Raw genomic sequence first — 23,391 nt, 5'->3', positions numbered from 1 at the left:
CTGATTTCGGGACAAAGCTCAGGCTTATTTCTTTGACCATCTGTAAAATGAGGAATATGTACTAGATGATCTCCAACTAGAATTAACATTTTTATCACTATGTATTGTAGTTATTGTATATACTGCTAAGAAAACACTTAATAAATTTCTGTCTGATCAGGAGATTTTAAACTTTTTTTATCTTAATGATCATGCTGAAAAAAAAGATTTCTCTTTCAATGACTATGTGACTTGAACTTTTTTCTTACTTGATAGCTCGAATTACATCTTTACAAGAGGAGGTGAAGCATCTCAAACATAATCTTGAAAGAGTGGAAGGAGAAAGAAAAGAGGCTCAAGACATGCTTAATCATTCAGAAAAGGTAAATGATTTAACATATACCAATTATGAGATAGTATTTACTGATTATCAGATATTATAAGATGGTTTTATAAAAGATCATTCATTCCTAATCTTTATATGTTTACATTTCTAGAAGTTTTTATTGTTGGTTGCTGTGTGGAGGTGTACGTGGGTCTTAATTTGGGCTTTTTAGGGTGTTAATTTTATTTGTTTGTTTTTACCCTTGAAGGGTATCAGATACCTGATATTATGTGATCATCACAAATTGCTTTGGTTTGGAGATACCTCTTCATATAGAATTTTTCCCCCATTTTTTGTACATGGGTAGGATGAAGATGCTGAACCTTACTAATTATGAAGAAGGAAAACAAAGGATTAGTATGTAGTAGACCATGTGTGCTTTTTCCATTTCGTTAGTAAGAGTTAGCAAAATAGTAAAGAGCATACATAATGTAATTGGCCTTTGCATGTAGAATTTTCATAACAGTCAAAAAATGCCATTGGATATCCTCTGTCCCTACCTTGCTAAGAAAAGGATTAAATAGGTAATATACAGATTTAGCTTACCTCCCTGAAATATTGTAGGTGTGGTAGATCCTCAGATAAATGATCAGAAAATCCACCACTTATCTTGTCCTTTGGACATGTTTTGTGTCATTCAGAATAGCTTTTCGATTCCTAAGTCTGGTATAAGTTTGGAAATAGGATGAAAGAAGAAGAGTAGAAGTACCCAAACAGGAATGGAATACATGTTGACATTCTTTTGTCAGAGCAAGGTAAATCTAGGTGTAGATGCAAATGTAAATAGAGATCAGTTTTTTTTAACGGTAGCAAAAATTTTTAAATGAACTGAAGAATTGTCCTATTCATTTCTGATCCTCGCAGTGAACCCTCCTGAACATAACCGAACTCTGCCCTGCCATCAGCCATGGCTAATGATTCACATGGGGTGGGGTGGGGTAGAAAAAAGGTGATATTTTGCTTTTAATTATATGTGCTTATTGTGATTTTTTTTTTTTTGATGTTGAGGGTAGGAGTTTATTAATTAATTTATTTATTTTTGCTGTGTTAGGTCTTCGTTTCTGTGCAAGGGCTTCCTCTAGTTGTGGCAAGCGGGGGCCACTCTTCATCGCGGTGCGCGGGCCTCTCACTATCGCGGCCTCTCTTGTTGTGGAGCACAGGCTCCAAACACACAGGCTCAGTAGTTGTGGCTCACGGGCCTAGTTGCTCGGCAGCATGTGGGATCCTCCCAGACCAGGGCTCGAACCCGTGTCCCCAGCATTAGCAGGCAGATTCTCAACCACTGTGCCACCAGGGAAGCCCTGAGATTTTTAAAGTAAGACATTATAGATGGTGTGAAATATACAAGAAGTATAAAAATAAAGTTGTGTCTTGAATAAAAATATTTAAGTATATATGGTATAACATTTCAAGCCAATGTGATTCATGTATTATCTTATGGGATATTAATTAATATAAGATTTAATGATGTGCCTTTTGCACAGCGTAGTACATAACTCTCATTCTCATTTTACAGGAAAAGAATAACTTAGAAATAGATTTAAACTACAAGCTTAAATCATTACAGCAAAGGTTAGAACAAGAGGTAAATGAACATAAAGTAACCAAAGCTCGTTTAACTGACAAACATCAATCTATTGAAGAGGCCAAGTCTGTTGCAATGTGTGGTAAGTGTCAGTTTTAATATTTTCTACATGATTAGTTTTTAAATAATGCCAACAAAAATATTTTGATTTTGATCAAATTTTATTGTGTAGTAGTTTAAACTCTTAGAAATTATATGATGATCTGGGAAAAGGGTGCCTTCCTTTTTTGATACCTTCCATTTATTAAAATGACAATTTCACCTGCTAGTTCTCTTACTCTACCATTCTCTACTCCCTATACTACCCTCTACTCCCTGTAAAAGTCAGTGGATTCTCATTTCTCCCAGTTTTTCAGCCCTTTCCTTTGTTTTCTTCGAGATCCATTCTGGAACTCATTGTCTGTTAATTCATCTGCTTTCTTGCTCTGTACCCTCAACTCTCTCATTCCTTTGTATTTCCACTGTGTTATGCCTCTAAGCACAACAGATCTAGATCAGACTAGCGGCCACTTTTCATTGCTTCAAATAGTTCTTCAGATGGGTGTTATCCCAATGCATTGTCTCCAGCCTCAGGTGAGCTGTCATTTTTATATATGTCACTCATCATTTCCTTCTCCTAAACTTCTATTTCTCTCCTCAGTCTTCCTGTGCCATTTCTTTATCACTTTAATTTTAGGTGAACATTCTCCTATTTCAGAAAGAAATTGTTAAATCTTAGGTGTGAGCCCCTCAGAATCTAATTCTCTAACTTAATCAACCTGTCCTACTACTTTACCCATGTTCATTATCTTCCTTCTCATCTTAGAGGAGGGTGATCCTCTTCCTGTCCTTGCTAATGTGTTCTAGCTGTATTCAGATCCAGCCTCTTATCCAGCCTCTTATCTCAACTTATTATTTCTTTTTCTTCTCTTTTTTTGTTTTTTTTTTTTATTGCGGTACGCGGGCCTCTCACTGTTGTGGCCTCTCCCATTGTGGAGCACAGGCTCCAGACGCGCAGGCTCAGCGGCCATGGCTCACTGGCCCATCCGCTCCGCGGCATGTGGGATCTTCCTGGACCGGGGCACGAACCTGTGTCCCCTGCATCGGCAGGCGGACTCTCAACCACTGCGCCACCAGGGAAGCCCTCTTTTTCTCCTCTTTATTCTCAACCTTTTTTCCGCCACTGAATTCCTTCTTGTTGTAAACATGTACAAGTCTCTCCCATCTTAAAAAAAAAAAAAAGACAAACCCTTGCAGCAACCTGTGATCCTTACTAATTGCCACTGTTTTATTCCATCCCTTTATAGCCAAGCTTATAAAAAAAAGTCTTCCTTTTCTTCACCTTCTACTCACTTCTTAACCTACTGTAACCTGGAGGTGTTACCTGGCACCTTAAATTCAGTTTATTCAAGGGAAAACGTGTGACCTTATCTGTCAGACCTGCCCTTACTCCTATTCTGACTGTCTTGATTAACGGCTATCTAGTTTTTATGAGCCCAGGCTTGTAATCAGACAAATTTACTTTTCCTCTTAACCAGTCTATGACTATTAAAAAACAAAAAAAAAATTAGGTGGGAAAATGCATCTAAACTGCCTGTACATAGAAAGCTTTCAATAAATGGGAGATATTATCATGGTTATGGATGATGGTATTCAACATCCAGGGGCCCAAGCCAGAAATCTGGGAATTATTCAGAAAGCTCCATTCTGATGGTTTCTATTTTGTCACCTAGAGGACAGTCTGAAAGTGAGAAAGCAGACTTAATAAGTTTGAAACCTGATGGTGCAACTTAAGAGTTGCAGGACCCTAGAAAATTAACCTTCAGAACCTTAGTTACCATATCTCAAAAAGGGAACCTCACTATAGACTAATATCTTCTGATAATAATTAAAATAGGTATTACACTATCATGGAATCTTGTCTGAGTTGCATAAATTAAAGTTTACATCACAGCCTTAAGCCTCGGAAACTTTTCTGGAACAATGCTAGGTATAGATTAATAACCATAATCTTATTTTTCTACTTTTATCTGAACTACCTCCATTATTCTCCTTAGATACTCCACTTTTTTCCAGCTATACTTTCACCTTCTGGTCTGAAAATGGCACTGAATAGTCTCTCAGATCATCGGGCAAGGGATGGATTTGGAAGATTAGTTATACTTTATGACTCTCTTCCTTTAGAGATCCCACTATACAAATAATTCATAATGTTAAAATTTCTATAATGAATAGCTCTAAAAGAGTCCCAGGATAAAAACAGTAGGGATTTTTGGCACCTAGGTGTCTTAGACAGCCCATGAAAGTGAAAAGCATTAGTCTTTTTCTTTAAATGTATGTTTGTAACTTTTTCTTTCACAGAGATGGAAAAAAAGCTGAAGGAAGAGAGAGAAGCTCGAGAGAAGGCTGAAAATAGGGTTGTTCAGATTGAGAAGCAGTGTTCCATGCTAGATGTTGATCTAAAACAATCTCAGCAGAAGCTAGAGCATTTGACTGAAAATAAAGAAAGGATGGAGGATGAAGTAAGAAAAATAATACTGATTTTGTTCATCTTATAAAAGAGAATATTATTGTTATGACTAAAAAGTCATTATCTATAGTTTAAACAACATGGTGGAGATTTTAATAAAATAACCTATATGTATCTGTGTTCACTGCTGTAAGGTCACCACTATATCCCTAACTCCTAAAATTTTCATCTTCGAAAAGTGAACATTCACACCATAGGTTCTATACCATTTTGCACTGTGACAGTACAACTTTAAAGAAGTGTCACAGCTCCTCCCCCTGAAGAAACTGACCATTTGCTTTTTAAGAGAGAGAGAGAGAGAGAAAAAAAAAAAAAAAAACCTCTTTATTGTCAGGTATCCAGTAATTCCAAAGAGGAGCATTGTTTTTAGATTTCAAAAGAAGCGTTAAACTGTGGAGTCTTGCTTGATTTACATAGATAGGAAGCAGTAAATAGATAAAATGATATTATATCCTAGTGATTGGTATATGTACTTTATTTATTTTTAAAATTTATTTATTTTATTTGTTTATTTTTGGCTGCATTGGGTCTTTGTTGCTGCACGCCGGCTTTCTCTAGTTGTGGTGAGCAGGGGCTACTCTTCATTGCGGTGTGCGGGCTTCTCATTGCAGTGGCTTCTCTTGTTGCGGAACACAGGCTCTAGGCACACGGGCTTCAGTAGTTGCAGCACGCAGGCTCTGTAGTTGTGGCGCACGGGCTTTGTTGCTCGGCGGCATGTGGGACCTTCCCGGACCAGGGCTCGAACCCATGTCCCCTGCATTGGCAGGCAGATTCTTAACCACTGCACCACCAAAGAAGCCGGTATATGTTCTTTAGAAATTATAAGACCAAAAATAATTAGTTCACATATGTAAATTAGAGAAGGGAGAAAGAGAAGATTAGATTAGTGAGGAAAGCCTTCACAAAGGAGGAATGGGTTGTCACCTATATTTCAAAGGTTGAGTAAGACCTGAAAAGGTGATAGTTTGAAAGTCAGAAGCCTGAATTGGTAGAGGGAACATTTTAAGTATAGATAAAAGAGTAATTACTGAATGCTTAAGGAGATAGGTAAGTGAGGGACAAAAAGCGACTTGATCAAACCAGGAAAGGAGAGACATGTTGAGTAGTCATGGGGGAAACCTGGAGGGCAAAGTATTGATAGTTTTAAAAACTATAAAGCTATAGATGAAAACACTCTTTCAGGATAAGTAATCTGGTAGTGGTATATAGAATGGACAAGAAAGAAGAGAGATTAGAGATACCTAATAGAGCCAGCATGCAGGAAGAATGTATGTTGAAAATTTGGGAGATAATATTCAGTAATTTTAAAATGTAACTTTTGACCACGTGTTATCTGCCTAGCCCTGTGCTAGGAGTTGGGGTACAGAATAAGATGGCTATGATCTTGACTTCTATGGAATTTAGAACCCAAAGGGAAAGACAGATATTAAAACTGAATTACAAGCATAACATATTTAAAGAGGACATACCAAGTAGGAGTGTTAGAACTAATCACATGCAGGAGGTAAAGGAGGCCTCACTAAGGGTTTGGCATTTAAGAGCTGAAGAAAGAATAAATGAAGAGGGAAAGACAGAGAATAGCCTGTGCAAGAACTGTGTGGTGGGGACTTCCCTGGTGGCGCAGTGGTTAAGAATCCGCCTGCCAGTGCAGGGGACACAGGTTCAAGCCCTGGTCCGGGAAGATCCCACATGCTGCGGAGCACCTAAGCCCGTGCGCCACAACTGCTGAGCCCATGCGCTACGACTACTGAAGCCCACGCACCTACAGCCCGTGCTCCGCAATGAGAGAAGCCACCGCAATGAGAAGCCTGTGCATCGCAACGAGGAGTAGCCCCCGCTCGCTGCAACTAGAGAAAGCCCGCGCGCAGCAACGAAAACCCAACACTGCCAAAAAATAAATAAATAATAAAATAAATAAATTTTTTTAAAAACCAACAAAAATAAAACTGTGTGGTGATGGAGAGTTTGTCACACTGGAGCATCTGAGGAGTATGATTGGATTCAGAGAATGGCCAGTGATAATGCTAGGAAAGTAAACAGAATAGATCAGGAAGGGCACTGTAACCACTGTAAGAATTTTTTGTTTATTAGTCCTAATGCCTAATAAGTACTTGATAAATATTTATTGAGTTGAATTAAATATATATTCAATTTGTTTTATAAACTCTGGAGGGTTGTAGAGTACAAACATTTATGAAAGAACAGGTAAATTTAAATACCATTTAGGAATGTCCCCCCAAAAGTGACTTTTATACTCACCTTCTCCAAAATTTCCATACAGGTTGGGGTACAAATAAACCAGATTTCTTTTCCCTTCAAGATCTCACATCTGAAATTTGGGAATTAATTTAACACTAAATTCTGCAGTAATAAATGCATAGAACAGTGAAGACTCATTACAATACTAATATTTTCTACTTTTATAAGGAATTATAATGTACTTGAGATTTGATTAGTATTCCTTCAAATGATTTCTAATAAATTACTAAAGAGATTTACAATCCCAATTATTTTTCTCATTCATAGGTTAAGAATCTATCCCTGCAACTGGAGCAGGAGTCAAATAAGCGACTCTTGTTACAAAATGAATTGAAGACCCAAGCATTTGAGGCAGACAATTTAAAAGGTTTAGAAAAGCAGATGAAACAGGAAATAAATACTTTATTGGAAGCAAAGAGATTATTAGAGTTTGAATTAGCTCAGCTTACAAAGTAAGTTTTGGAAATAACATTCTTGATTTCTTTCTTTTTTGTGTTTAGCATTTGCTTATGTGTTTCATATTTTATGTGTGTATAGGTTGTGTATTTAGAGTTTGTGAAAGGAAGATTTAGGAAAAAGCATTTAGAAAAAATAAAAGAATGTATTTGCAAAGAAGGCTTGCAAGGGAGTTCAGACTTTGGAAAGACAGGCTTACTAAATAAAAAACACAGTTATTTAAAGGGGGAAAAAAAGGACATTATCAAGACTAGTGATTTTACGATGTCTGTTTATGGTAGGAAAAACACAGTTTTCTCATATGATTTTCATATCTACAAAAGTCATCATGTTTCTTCACACTAGAATTACAAAAATCAGGAATAACCTTTTTATTAAGGATTTAGTACCTTACAGAAAATGTTTAAGGTTTCTTTATTTTAGAGACTAGAATTAGACATTAGACATGATGGCCCTGTATTTGTTTGTTTGTTTGTTTTATTTTGTTTCTTTGGTTCATCTCAAAGTGCAAAATGTCCTTTTTCTTCTATTCTGAAATGTGATGTGCCCACTTACTTGAAATGGGGACAAAGCAAGGTGTCAGTATGACTTTCAGAATTTGTATAAGGACATGCTTCAGAAATTTAATATCAAAGATACCTTATAACAGACCATGAGGTTTTATTTCCTCCAAATTTATGTTATAATGTCTTCATTTGCCAGCTTTGTTTACAACACAGTAATTCTTAGGTAAAATTGCTGGTTTTGATTTTGTTGACTTTATATTGGTGAAATTCTTTTCCCCTTTTATTTTTTTTTTATTTATTTTTTTTTTTGTGGTACGCGGGCCCTCTCACTGTTGTGGCCTCTCCCGTTGAGGAGCACAGGCTCCGGACGCGCAGGCTCAGCGGCCATGGCTCACGGGCCCAGCCGCTCCGCGGCATGTGGGATCCTCCCGGACGGGGGCACGAACCCGCATCCCCTGCATCGGCAGGCGGACTCTCAACCACTGCGCCACCAGGGAAGCCCCTTTTCCCCTTTTAGAGCCACTATTTTTACCAAGTAATGTGTTTTGTAGTTTTCTTCTCCCGAAATAACTTTCACTCAGCATTTAACTAATAATTATTATGTACTTTCTGTCAACCATATGCTGAAAATAAAAAGTTGTTACTATCTAATATGAAGACCTTGCAGCTGCAGATGGAATTGTTCATTGTTGAATAGCTGTCTTTGGGTCGCATTGTGTCTCTGTCTTTTTGAGTCCTTTCCTCTCTGTGAGCAGTGTTTACGTGTATGTATTCTGTACATGTACTTGTCTCTTTATCTGTGTTACTCCTCCTTTGTCAGTTGTTGTTATTGCCTCCCTTCTTACTCCTTACCTGAGTATTCATTTCCACTGCACACTTGTGCTTAATTGACCATAAAATATAGTACTAAATTATTATTTATTAAATATGGTCAAGTTTTTAATAGTCTACTTACTGCATAAGACATTTTAAATGTATCCCTAAGAAAGCTTTTCTTTACACAAATTTACCAAAAAATATCATTTTTATTTTTGCATTGTGGATTAATCCACAATTAATAAGTGACCTTCAGTAGAAAACTGTTCCCTCAACTTTTCATAGTATCATTTAATAAGGAGCAGACAGTGTGGCCTAACCAAATATAACTAGTAAAGTAATCCTGTATAATGAAGTATGATTTTTTAAATTTTTTGGCCGCACCGTGCGGCATGCGGGATCATACTTCCCCTATCAGGGATCAAACCTGCACCCCCTGCAGTGGAAACACAGAGCCTTAAACCACTGGACTGCCAGGGAAGTCCCTGAAGAATGATTTTTTTGAAACAAAGGTTACTTTAGTAAACCTTTTTTATTGTAGCAACTTTAAGAAACAAAGAATAATATAAAGTCTATTATAAGTAGGAGCATTTGTTTACTGTTTTCTCTTTTGTCTAAAGACAATACAGAGGAAATGAAGGACAGATGCGGGAGCTACAAGATCAGCTTGAAGCTGAGCAGTATTTCTCGGTGAGAATCATTTTTAACATATAGATTGTTTCAAAACCTGACTTAAAACAAGGTATTTAGATTTTTAATGTGAACTATGATTCTTTTTCAAATGACTGTGAAGTAGTTTTCTCCCCTTCTTTATATCCCCATCTCTGCATTTCATTTCTGGATCTGAGTTGGTGGTCTGTTTACTTGTAAAGAAATGACTGTTTTTGTGCAGATATTTCCAGAGTTGCTTTCAAACTGGAGCTACATATAAGACTTTGTTAAGGGTTCTGTCTGCCTGGTAGCAAGCTCTGGTGGTTTAGCGTGCCGGTATTATCCTGTGTGGTTCTTGTATACACATTATAGTGGCCTACATACATATATCTCTAAGTATAACTACATACAGTTGTGGGTATAACTAATGTTGAGGAGCTTTTTCCTGTTTTAGCTCTGTGTGCACTTTTATACATCTGTTATCCTTTTTCTCCATAAAAATCATTTTCTTATTTGCTGCAGGCCAAGTTATTTTCATTACTACTGTTGATGAGCATTTATAGCTAATGCTTTGAGGCTTTATTGAAACCTCTGAATTTTTGTTTACTTCCTCTGGTTGCCAAGCTTGTGCTCTGCCATTTCAGCTTAACATTTATCTACCAGCTCCATTTCTCATTCAGTGGCAACCACCTTTCCTATGAGCTTTAAGCAGTGTAATTAAATGCATGGAGTATGAGTTACACTGATAAACATGCCCTAGAAACCAATGTGTGAACAATATTGGAAATAATGATTTCTCTAGTAAAAATCTGGATACCATTAGAGCTCTACAGAATTTCACACAATTAAGAGCTTCATGCTCTACTCTTTTCAACTCCTAATAAGTATGGTGACTTTCTACTTCTGTCTATTTCTTCTTGGCTTATTATACTATCACTGGAATATGTTTTTAAATTAAAAAATAATTCAAGATTGTTGAAAAACTTTTCCCTGAGTGTAAATTAACCTTAACTATTCAGTGTGTGGTACTGACTTCTGCAAAGTGGTCTGTAATATCAAGCACACCTTTTTGTCCCTAGGCTTCCACAGAGTAATCATTCAGTGCCTCCATGTTTGGGGATGGCTATCAAGTGATTTGTGGTGGTTCCTATGGATTCTTGATTTTTGCCTGTATAAAAACCATACAAAAATACTAACCCTGTCTTTAGTTTTTATTTATTCTATTGCTTATGAGGACTGGGTTAGATGTTGCTAAATTTGATAAGTTATTATGAACCAAATTTAAGATTTTCTTTAATCTGGGCTTTCAAATCAGGTTATTTTTCTTTTTCTTACTTCATTGATTACACATATAAATTTGAGTAATTGAAGTCAGAGAAAGGAGAAATGAGAATCTGATTCCTAAATGCAGAATGGACTATTTCATTTTAGAAATTGTAAGCACTTAAACTAGAGCCAGCCAACATTCTTCCTTCATTTGCATTCCCATGGAAATGTACTTTTCCCCCTAGAGAAGTGCTGTTTGTTAGAGGTATAATTCAGTGTACAGTGTAAAAGTAGTACTCCACAGCTATTTGCTGGTCCTTACTATTGTTTTCCTTATCTTTTAAACTAAAAAGGGTGGTTTTAAAAAAAGACATAGACTTCAGAATTGGAAGTTTACTCTGTAACCTCAGCATCTAACACAGTGTGGATCTAATACTTTTTCATACCTGTTAAATATTTGTTGATGGAGTTGGCAAAAACCTAGTGAATTTTGTAAGAATCATTGTTCTGTAATAAGTATATATTATTCATGTTGACAGAACATTGATAAATCCTATTTATGGATATTTCTTCTACCTCTCAACCACCCACTTCATCACCCAAAGGAGAAGTGGTTTCTCTAACATTATTCATTTCAAGAATTGATCTAACTTTTAAATAAGTATTGCTTGCTAAGTTTCTTTATAATGTTTTTCCCAAATCAATATAATATTTAATATATTTTTGAGGTATAATTTATATATAATAAATTGTACCCATTTTAAGTGGTTGATAAATTCTGACATATGTGTATATACTGTGACCACCACCACAATCAACATGTTTTATAAAACATTTCCTTCATGGCCCTTTGGAGTCAATCTTCTCCACCCACCTCTATCTGCAGGCAACCACTGATTTGCTTTCTGTCTTATTGATTATTTTCACCTATTCTACAATTTCATATACATGGAATCATGTAGTACACACTCTTTAGCACCTGTTTCTTTCAGACAGCTTAACATTTTTTAGGTTTATCATGCTGTATATATTAGTAGTTCATTCCTTTTTATTGTTGAGTAGTATGGGTACATCACAACTTTAAAAATTCATCTGATGATAGATATTTGGAGTTGTTTCCAGTTTGGAGTTACTATGAATAAAACTGCAATGAAAATTTATGTATAAGACTCTGTATGGATATATATTTGTATTTGTCCTGGGTAAATACTTAGGAGTGGAATTGTTGGACCATGTGTTAATTGTTTATAAGAAACTACCGAACTGTTTTTTAACCTACCATAAACACTTACTTCTTCTTATCCCTTGTTTTGCAGACACTTTATAAAACCCAGGTAAAGGAACTTAAGGAAGAAATTGAAGAAAAAAACAGAGAAAATTCAAAGAAAATACAGGAACTACAAAGTGAAAAGTATGTCCATTTTAGTTTAGAACAAGAATCAGTACTATAGCAAAACATTCTTAAATTTAAGGTTAAAGATAGAGAATAGATGTGCCATTATTCTGATGGCAGTGGAATAGCAAATCTTATTGGGCTAATTCAGAACAAATCAAACTAGATTCAAGCTAGATTTGCCTTTATGGTGAAGAAATAATTTGATACATTAACACTGTAGCGGTTGTACGGAGATTCACTAAATTGTGACAGTAAATTGTTTTCAAGGGTCTCTCAATCTTCAAACATCTATTTGTATATAAATAGTTCACGCTGTATTTGCAAGTCATCATTTTATGTTACGTAAAGGTGTTCAGGGTCTTCCTCTTAGTATTATAATGCAGGTTAATTTCCATTGCATGTGTGCCTAGGGCCTTACCAAGGAGGTGATCTTAGAAAACTATTAAGTGTAACTACTGCTCATAGCTAGATAGTGTGAGAACAGACATCGAAACTAGTTTTCTCACATTGTTATATTCTTTTCCATTTAACCACCTTTGAAAGAAATAAAAAATTTTAACTTTTATTGTTGAAGCAAACAAATACATAAAATAGCAAAACATGTACAGTTTTATGAATTATATGACAAATACCATTATAACCACCACCCATGAACAAAATCTACCTCAGAAGCCCACTATATCCCCGCTTCTGCTTATGCCTCTTCCCTCCCCATCACAAGAGTAATCACTATCCTGATACTTATTTGTTGAAGGAACTGAATCATTTGTCCTGTATAGTTTTCCTCAGTTATGATTTTGCTGATTCTGTTTCCATAGTTAGTTGAACATTTTCGTCATCCTTCTGTGTTTTTTGCAAATCAATGGTTAAATCTAGAGTTTCACTGTTTAGTATGGTAGCCACCAGTCACATGTAGCTGTTTAAATTTAAACTTTAGTTCATTAAAATAAAATTAAAACTTTAGTTCCTCAGATGTACTAGCCACAACTTAGGTGCTTAATAGTCTTATATGGTCAGTGTCTACCATATTGGACAGCACAAGTATAGAACATTTCTGTCATCGTAGAAAGTTTTACTGGACACCCCTAATCTGGAGGCTTAAACAGATTCAAATCTGATTTTTAGAGGGAAGAAGACTACCTCTATTTTTAGCAACCATTGGCACTCAGTGCTTAGATCCTTAATACATTAGGTAAACTCTAAGGTAGGCACAAAGCTACATTTCCTTGTTTCTCTCTGTGACAGTAGTAAACTCCTTTTGTAGAGTATAGTCTGTTGCCTATCATTTGTGTGGTATCTACAATGTAATATACAGTCCCAGTTTATATGCATTCACAGTGAAGGGGACACCCAATCTGCTACATACTATATTGTTTCATGGGGTTGATATGTTTTCCCTTGTTTGATCTGTTTAAGAGAAATGTGTTGATTACCACTATTGTGCTATGTGCTGTGCTTCATGCCAGTGATATAATTATTAATAAGTTATGGCTCTTACCATCAAGTGCTTCAGAATCTAGTCAGGAAACAGACATAATTAAGGTAAGTGGCTATGACAAAGTGCTATTGGAATATACTGAAGGGGTATATACCTTATCTTACCATCTGGGATTCAGAGAACATTCCCCACGTGACAACTAAGAAGAGTAGAATTCACCAGGGAATGGGATATGGGTTGAGAACAATATAGGCAAAAGCCAGTCTGTGATTTGGGAGCAGCAAATGCTTTCATTTGCAGGTAGGGAGACAGTTGGTGACAGATGAGGCTGGAGAGATAAACCTGAGTCAGATTACGAAGGGCTTGTGTGTCATTGGGATTTATCAACATTGAAGAGTGGAAGATTTTATTTTTTTTGCCATTCTCTGTTGTATATCCACATCACCTAGATCAGGGCCGGGCAAATAATAAGTATTCAATAAATATTCAATGAATAAATGAAAATTTAAGCTAGGGATTGACAAGATAGGGTTTTAGAAGTCTCCAGTCTTTAGAGAATGGATTGGAGTGAGGCAAAGCTGGGGGGATATAGGGAGTCCAGTTATACTGCCATTGGAATAATCTAGATATACAATTATAGTGGAAGTTGGCAGTAAAAGGAGAGGCAAGTGCATAGGAAAAAATAGAAAGTAGAAGCAATAGGAGTTGTAGATTTGAAGGTACGGGAATAAAAGTTAGGGAAAATTTCAGGTCAGCTCAAGTTTCTGACCAGGACAATTGGGTTGTTGGTAGTGGTAGTCCCTAAGCTAAGAATACCAGTTTGGGGGAATGAGAGCAAACAAGGTTATTTCTATTTCACATTTACTGAGTTTGAGGTGCCTATGGGATGTCCAAAGAGAAATGGATACCAGACATTGGCATTATTGCTTTAGAACTCAAAGATAAGGACCTGAAGCCAATTCAACAGTCATTTCATGCTGAAACCACTAAGATAGATGAGATTTATTAAGATGGTTGTGTTTATCAGGGTTTATGAACTCTTGAGCCTATGATACCATACATGTAACTGGGTTGAAGTTAGTTGGATCTAAGTATCGGTAGCATCCATTGCGTGAGTTGTGAGGATTATAACAAACTGGAGTTCATGTCCTCAGTTCTGTGCATTTGCTGCCATATGGTAGCACTGACCCAGTACTTCAAGATCTTCTGATTTTTCAAGAGAAGCCAGGAATCTCAGTTTTTATGTAAAATATTGGCCCAAATTTATTTTTAAGTGTGTATGTATGCATGCATGCATGTGCACGCACATGCAGGTACAGAAAGGAGGTATGAGGGTACATTTATATGGACTCACTTGGCTCTCTCAAGCAACAAGTTGTAACCCCTAGTGTAGGTTAAGGAATGGGCAGAGGAAAGGAAAGTATAAAGTCACCCATAATAACAAAGAGGAAAGCAGAGTGGGGTATCACAAATGCCAGGGGAATAGAATATTTCAAAAAAGAGAAAGTGACTTAAAATTCCAAATACTCAGAAAGGTCAAGTAAAAAATAAATTGTCCATTATATTTAAGGTTGTTATCTTGTTGAGAACAGTTCCTAAATAGTGATGACAATATTGATAGGTACTATACTGAAGTAGACTGAGACATGAGTGGGAAGGGTAGAAGTACAGAGAGAGTGGACAGCAGCCACATTGACCTCTTACTGTTCACAAAACAGTCTTAACTCTCCTGTCTCAGGGCCTTTGGACTTGCTCATCCTTTTGCCTGGAACATTTTCCTCTGAATATCCACATGGGTTCTTCCTTTACCCTCTTCAGGTCTAGGCCTAAATGTAATCTCAAGAGAGACCTTCCCTGAACACTCTTTCAAAAATTGAGAATGCTCTCACCGTACTACCTAGCTGCCCAGCTCAGTACTTTCTTCCTTGTTTTATTTTTACCTTAGCACTTATCTCTTCCTAATATATTATAGAATTCGCTTACTTATTCTGTTGTTTTTCTCTTTCCATTCAAACTTAAGCTCAACAAAGGAAGGAATTTTCAGTTGTTTTGTTCTTAACTCTAATTCACTGCTATATGCCTAGCATCTAGAATTGTACCTAGAACATTGTAGATGCTCAGTAAATATTTATTAAATCAAAAAATTCAAGAAACATAGTTGTTAAGGCAAGGAGCTATGGCAGTAGCTGGAGGAGACTGTGAAGGAGCGTCATTTCTTTTTAAAGATAGCAGAAATTTGAGCATTGGACATGGCAAGGAAATCAGAGTGGAAAAAGTTGCACATCTGTTCACTGATTCAAACAAAATTTCTGAGCACTTTCTATGGGCCAGATGCTTTTCTAGGCATTTGGAATACAGCAGTGAATAAGAACAAAGCCCCTGCTTATAATCTTATAATCTAGAAGCATAGGGAATTATTGATAAATTGATTTCTTTAAGGAGATAGGAGAATAAAAGTGAGAGATTGGCCTTAAACATCAGTAAAGACAGGTCTTTTACTATGGAGAGTTGTGAAGGAAGTCTGGATGAATGTAGTTGCAGATAATTTATCTGAACATGATGCAAAGCAGTAACCCCAGATGAGAACATGTTATCCATCTGAAGCCCTGCATTACCACCCCTTAGTATTCATAGACTTACCAATGGCAGTATTATTTTATCTTTTCCTAACTCCCTTACTCTTCTAGACAACTATCTTCTATCTTTTTCTCCCTCCTCAAGTCAACAACTTCTCCTTGTTCTCATACTCAGCAAATGGCCTTGCTTCCTGGAAGTCATAGAACATCTCCTCTCTTCCATCACCATAGTTACTAACCTGTTTGCATCTGTACCTAAAACCCTACCTTCCTTCTGATTCATGTAAATGGACAAAATTTACATGAATTTACCTAAAGGCAGCCCCTTGATCCCATCCCTTTCTGCCTACTTAAGAGTATGACTCCAATAATACTCTCATCTTTCCTACATCGTTTTTTCCTTTCTGTAGTCATTCCTATTGTTATATAAGCATACAGGTAAACATCTCTTTAAAAAATAACCTCCTTTTCTTTTTTGTTTTTTTGTAAGGGTTTTAAAAATTTATTTATTTATTTTTATTTTTGGCTGCGTTGGGTGTTTGTTGCTGCGCGCAGGCTTTCTCTAGTTGCGGTGAGTGGGGGCTACTCTTCGTTGCGGTGCGCAGGCTTCTCATTGTGGTGGCTTCTTTTGTTGCAGAGCACGGGCTCTAAGTGCGAGGGCTTCAGTAGTTGTGGCTTGCGGGCTCCAGAGCACAGGCTCCGCGGTTTTGGTGCACAGGCTTAGTTGCTCTGCAGCATGTGGGGTCTTCCCAGACTGTGGATCGAAGGTGAGTGGGGGCTACTCTTCGTTGCGGTGCGCAGGCTTCTCATTGTGGTGGCTTCTTTTGTTGCAGAGCACGGGCTCTAAGTGCGAGGGCTTCAGTAGTTGTGGCTTGCGGGCTCCAGAGCACAGGCTCCGCGGTTTTGGTGCACAGGCTTAGTTGCTCTGCAGCATGTGGGGTCTTCCCAGACTGTGGATCGAACCCATGTCCCCTGCATTGTCAGGTGGATTCTTAACCACTGCGCCACCAGGAAAGTCCAGCCTCCTTTTCTTTAAACTACATATCTACTTCCAGGTAGCATCCTATTTTTTTGCTTCCTTTTGTAGCAAACTTCCTTGAAAAGTGACATACCATTTATCATCAGGTCCTCTTCTCCCATTCTCTCTCGAGCTCACTCAAGACTTTTGTACTTATTACTCTACCAAAATAACCCTTTTCAAGGTCACTAGTGACTTCCTAATAGCTAAAATCTATAGTCAGTTCTCAGTCCTTATCTTATTTAATAGCAGCAATTGACATAATTGATTACTCTCTCTTGACAAAATTTCTTTATTGTCTTCTGTGACACCAAACACTGTTTTCCTCTTATTGAACTGGCTGCTCTTCCTCACCCTTCTTTGCTCCTTTGTCCTTTCCCATCTCTGCGACCTTTAAAGTTTGGAGGACCCAAGGGATCACTCCCTACTTGTTCTCATCTAGCCTCAGGGCTTTAAATAGCATCAGTGTACAAGTATATTCTCCCCTGAATTCCAGACTTATAAATCTAGCTGTCTGTTTGACATCTCCACTTGAGTGTTTAATAAGCATCTTATATATAACATGTCCAGAAAAAATGCCTTACTCCCTCACCTTGCCAGCCTGCTCCTCCCTGTCTTCCCCATGTCAATATTAGCTATGCTGTTATTCCTAGTTGCTTAAATCCAAAACTTGGAGTCATCCTAGACTCTTCTTTTTTTCTTTTACTCTGCATGAAATCCATCAATAACTCCTAGCTATAACTAAAAAACATGTCCATAATATGATCACTTCTTACCACTTTTAACATTTACCAGCTTGATCCAAACTACCATCATCTCCATTCTTGATTATTTCAGTTGCCTCCTAAATGGTATCCCTGCTTCTACCATTGTCCCCCTTCTAGTCTGATGTTAAACAACAGCCAGAATGATGTTTTTAAGACAGAATACTCAGAGTAAAAGCCAAAGTCCCTATATTGGGTTTTTTTGTTTTGTTTTTTTTGCGGTACACGGGCCTCTCACTGTTGTGGCCTCTCCCGTTGCGGAGCACAGGCTCCAGATGCGCAGGCTCAGCGGCCATGGCTCACGGGCCCAGCCGCTTCGCGGCATGTGGGATCTTCCCGGACCGGGGCACGAACCCACGTCCCCTGCATCGGCAGGCGGACTCTCAACCACTGCGCCGCCAGGGAAGCCCCCCTATATTGTTTTAGAAAGCCTTATAATACCTATTCTCTCTCCCCACTTCTCTTACTACATCTCACAACTCCCCCCAACCCCTCCTCACTCTGCTCACATTAGCTTCCTTCCGAACATTTAGGCATTTGGTATTAGATGTTTCCTCTGCCTGAAGCTGTATTCCCGGATACACTGCATGGCTCTCTTACTTCCTCCATATATTTCCTCAAATGTCAGGTTAGCAGAGAGGCCTCCTTGATCACCCTCTATAAAATAGTGACCACACATGTATACACTACCAAACGTAGAATAGATAGCTAGTGGGAAGCAGCCGCATAGCACAGGGAGATCAGCTCTGTGCTTTGTGACCGCCTGGAGGGGTGGGATAGAGAGGGTGGGAGGGAGGGAGATGCAGGAGGGAAGAGATATGGGAACATGTGTATATGTATAACTGATTCACTTTGTTATAAAGCAGAAACTAATACACCATTGTAAAGCAATTATACTCCAGTAAAGATGTTAAAAAAAAATAGTGACCATACTCAACAGCCTCTTCACCTTTCTTTTCATTGTTCTGTGTAATATACTGTATATTGTTCATTTCTTTAAACTGTCTCACACTACTAATGTATGTTTTCTGAGGGCAGGGAGTTTGTTACTGCTGTATGCCTTAATTCCTAGAACAGTGTTTGGCACATAGGAACATTCAAATATTTGTTGGACAAAAACAGTTGTCCAAAAAATTATTATTTTTTGTAGTCACTATATGTCTTCCTCTTTAGGCTTGAGGCAGCCTAAAGTATTTGTATTACTCTCTTAATAGAAAATAGTTGGAAGTCATTCATTCATTCATTTAATAAACATTTATTGAGCACCTACTGTATGTAGGGGTTACAATTATGACCAAGATAACTTATCGAAGACAGGTTCTTTGGGAAGAGCAGGCAAACTGCAGTGATCTGGTCATGGTCTGAATGTCAATTCTGAAAGGCTTTTAAAATGTTATTCCTAAGGAGCATTTCTAGAATAGTTTACGGTGGTTTGCAGGTCTATTTATAAGTCTTCATAATCTCATTGAATTTCAGAGCTGGAAGGGACCTCAAAAATAATGTAGTTTAATCCTGTCATTTTATGGATTTGATTAAGTTGAGCTCCAGTAAGTATAAGGAACTTGCCCAATGTCCCTAACCAATTAGCTAGTGGTAGAATGGGGTAAGGGTCCAGCCCTGGCCTCTTGATTTATAAGCCAATGACTTTTCCACTGTGTCATGCTGCATTTCATTCCAGATCCCAACACATTCCCTTCTAGAAGTAGACCTCTTGCCATTGTTTTATTACCTTTTTCTTAGTTAAGCAAAATAGCAGGTACAAGATTAAAGTGTCCTTTGCTTTTGTAGTTTTTCTGAGTGTGAGAGGTTAAATTCATTACTTTCATAGGAAGTCTGTAATGGATTCAAGGTTTATTTTAAGCAGTAAAATACTTAATTCTTTTTATCATTTAAAAAGAATTGTGTTTGTAAGCATATGATTAAGTTAGAAGAATGAGTTGAATTTGTTTACATTCATTTCTTTTTTAAATCTACTAGAGAAACTCTTGCTACTCAGTTGGATCTAGCAGAAACAAAAGCCGAGTCTGAGCAGTTGGCTCGAGGGCTTCTGGAAGAGCAGTATTTTGAATTGACCCAAGAAAGCAAGAAAGCTGCTTCAAGAAATAGACAAGAGATTACAGATAAAGAGCACACTGTTAGTCGGGTAAGTGTGATAGTTCATTAAGTTATGTGATTAAAATTAATTTAAAAATCAAAATAGGTTACATGTTAAAGTGTTTGGGTAAGTGTAAGTGCATGAGTATTTACTTATACACAATGGTCAACTTGTACTCATGTATAAAATAATTTATATAATCTAAAACAATTGTTAATGATTGAAGTTCTTATTCAGTGTATTGGGTTTTTTCCCCTTCTGGCTGTAGATCTTCATATATTTTCTGTGAAGAAATGCTTACCTTAAATTCATTTGTTTTATTATCTTAATAAATTGCAACTGATTTCATGACCAGAATTCTATAAAATTCAGAGTAACTATTTTGGGATAAAAAATTCTTTGTGGATATCTACAAATCCATTATAGAAAAACCAGTACTACAGACAATTACCTATTCCTGAAATTTATACTATGGTCTATGTATTATGGAGCTAGAAAGGGAAGTTAGAGAGATTTTTCTTCTTGGTGGTGAAGCCACCATCAAGTGCTCTGGTATAAGCAGGTCAGGGTTCAAATCCCAGCTTTACCCCTAAGAAGTTACATGGTCTTGGCAGTGTGCTTTAACTTCTCCAAGCCTCAGATTCTTCATCTATAAAATAGAAACAATACCTATTCCACAGGATTCTTGCGAAGATTAAATGAAATCATATAAATAGAAGGGTGAATGAGTACATTACTAAAAGACATTGTTGGAGGACAGAGGAAATGAAAAGTGCCCACCAAACTGAGAAGGTATCTTGAGACCGAAAAACAAGGCAGGCAGCTCCGTATAATCAGTGGATCAGTTTATTATAGGGTACCTTATTCACAGAGTGGGTTCGGACAGACAACTATCTGGAAGCATTCACAGCTGCACTCCACACCACCAAGGGACCATTGGGACAATGTTATAGTTAACCTAGGGTATGGGAGGTATGTGCTTGGAAATAGGAAGTGCATTCCTACGTCAAGACTTATGAATGGATAACTAGTCTCGTAGGTACCAGGAATGTGTCAGCAAAGGTCTTCATCATTGATTGGGGACTAACAGAGCATAGAGACCACCTGGTCCTAATGATTATTAAATAATATCTATTAACTACAAAGCCCTTGATAACAAAGAAGTGATTTTTACCATACAGTACAGTTCTGGATAGGGTCAGGGGAAGGACAGGAGGAAATATATGGGCCCACAATGGCATCATTTATGCTAACAGCCATACAATAATCATCAAACATTTTAAATTGTTATTTTCATCATCATTATTCAGATGAAGAAACTGAAGGCCAGAAAGGTTGTGACTTGCTAAGGGTCACAGAGCTAGAAAACTAAATGCACATTTCCTAGTTTCTAGTCTCGTTCTCTTTTCATTACATTTTTTATTCCTTCTGTTCATATGTAATGTGTATATACACACACACTGAAATAATTTTTGGAAGCTAACAATTTTTTTTAATATTTTGAATTTAATTATATCCACGTATTTTAAACTGGAAACCAGATGTTTTTATAATTAAGCAATGTCTGACCTGTCCTCATCTATGGAAAATGCAAGTATTTTTTTTAAAGGTTATTGCTTTAAATATGGGACTAGCAAAGAGACTGTATAGCTTAAACGTTTCTGTGCTTTGTTTATTTAGCTCGAAGAAACGAACAGTATGCTAACCAAAGATATTGAATTATTAAGAAAAGAAAATGAAGAGCTAACTGATAAAATGAGGAAGGCAGAGGAAGGTATGTAGGATTTTATTAAAACTCATAAGTTAAATCAAGTTCAGAGGTAAATCTTTATGTTGTGCATTAGGTTTTTGAAATATTTGTTTTCATATATTAAATAACTTTTGTAGCCTTAAGTATTATCTTAGTAGAACTTAAATATTCTCACCACCACCCCCCACAAAAAGGTAAATATGTGAGGTGATTGATGTGTTAATTAACTTGATTATGGGAGATCCTTTCACAATGTATGTGTATATCAATTCATCACATTGTACACTTTAAATATCTTAAAATTTTATTTGTCTACTATACCTCAATGAACTGAAAAAAATCTTTTTTTAAAAAATAAATTTATTTATTTTATTTATTTATTTTTGGCTGCGTTGGGTCTTCGTTGCTATGTGCGGGCTTTCTCTGGTTGCGGCGAGCGGGGGCTACTCTTCACTGTGGTGCGCAGGCTTCTCATTGCGGTGGCTTCTCTTGTTGCAGAGCATGGGCTCTAGGCGCGCGGGCTTCAGTAGTTGTGGCTCGCGGGCTCAGTAGTTGTGGAGCACAGGCTTAGTTGCTCTGCCACATGTGGGATCTTCCCGGACCAGGGCTTGAACCCGGGTCCCCTGCATTGGCAGGCGGATTCTTAACCACTGCACCACGAGAGAAGCCCTGGAAAAATATCTTAATGAAGTTACTGAAAGTTATTATGTGGTATATACTAATTTGAATAATTAGTTATTGTTACTAATAACTAATTAAGAATTAATTAAGAATTAAATATTTTATTGCTTAAAATAAACCTTGAATCCATTACACAATTTCTATAAAAGTATCTCATTGTTACTTTGCAAGGCAGAAATTAATTAATGCCATGCAATAACATTTTATATAATTTGTTGACAGAATATAAACTGAAGAAGGAGGAGGAGATCAATAATCTTAAGGCTGTCTTTGAAAAGAATATCAATACAGAACGAACCCTTAAAACACAGGTATACATGCTCTTAGCCTTTTCCATGTGTTTGTATTTGAGTATCATATATTCAGAAGTTAATATTTTCTCTTCATGTCCTTTTTCTTAAAACAGATTATAAGGTTCAAGCTTTTCATTAGAACAAGTAATGTAATATTCTTTCTTCATTAAATGTGGAAGACTTATTCAGGAAGTAGGATTTCAATCGAGTTAAGAAAGCTAATTCGTCTAGTCATCTGATTAGTGAGGAATTTGTTTTAGATTGTATAGAAAACCTACAGTTGACAGTAGGAAAACTTAATGAGGAGAAACCACATACTTGACTGAAGTCAAGAGAGAAGAATGAGGAGTGAGTAAGAAACTTAAAAGGGGTGGAGGTATCATTTTGCTTTGTATTTTGCAGCTAGATCAGATTTTTTACACTAAAACTTGGTATCTTGTCATTTTACCAAGTTATCCAGTAGTTTAAATTCTTCATAAGGTACTGTGTACCTCAGTTGATTTTTACAGTAAAATAAATATTTTCTACTTGATAGCTCCTTACCACTAATCTATTCTCCCTCTCAACAGTCCTTCAACTAGAGTAGTCTTTCAAAAATGCACTTAATACCTGTTGAAAATCCTTCCGTGGAGATTTTACTTCCCTTTATACCAAAACAGAAACCATGAAGAAAAAGATTGACATTTATTACATACAAAAAAGTCCAAAAGAACATAAGTTGAAAGAAAATAAACTTGGAAGAATATTTGCAGCATGTATAGATAAATATAAAGAGCATCTGCAAAAAAGAAAAAGACAATCCAATAGAAAAAAGAAAAAGTAAGGGACACTTAAGAGAAAAAAGGAGCAGTATCACTCTGTACTGTCATGTCATGCTTGCTTATCCAGATCCTCCACCAGAGTAGGATGCCTTTGGGGCATAATTGTATTGTCTGTTCTTATATCTAGTGCCTATCAGAGTGCTTACC

General features: G+C 36.9%; 1 protein-coding gene across 1 annotated transcript in view; it reads left to right on the top strand.

Annotated features, from left to right (window-relative positions):
* The window catches only part of ROCK1 (Rho associated coiled-coil containing protein kinase 1), a 151,807-nt gene that overhangs the window by 116,481 nt on the left and 11,935 nt on the right, over positions 1–23,391 (top strand). The window contains exons 17-25 of the mRNA XM_024120556.3: positions 256–362; positions 1,881–2,031; positions 4,290–4,450; positions 6,985–7,169; positions 9,116–9,185; positions 11,729–11,823; positions 19,582–19,747; positions 21,380–21,473; positions 22,353–22,441. Coding sequence (XP_023976324.1) covers positions 256–362; positions 1,881–2,031; positions 4,290–4,450; positions 6,985–7,169; positions 9,116–9,185; positions 11,729–11,823; positions 19,582–19,747; positions 21,380–21,473; positions 22,353–22,441 — 1,118 coding nt within the window. The remainder of the gene's footprint in view (positions 1–255; positions 363–1,880; positions 2,032–4,289; positions 4,451–6,984; positions 7,170–9,115; positions 9,186–11,728; positions 11,824–19,581; positions 19,748–21,379; positions 21,474–22,352; positions 22,442–23,391) is intronic.

The sequence above is a fragment of the Physeter macrocephalus genome, chromosome 19, assembly GCF_002837175.3.
Source record: "Physeter macrocephalus isolate SW-GA chromosome 19, ASM283717v5, whole genome shotgun sequence".
NCBI classification, from domain to species: Eukaryota; Metazoa; Chordata; class Mammalia; order Artiodactyla; family Physeteridae; genus Physeter; species Physeter macrocephalus.
This window is presented reverse-complemented; position numbering and strand designations above follow the sequence as displayed.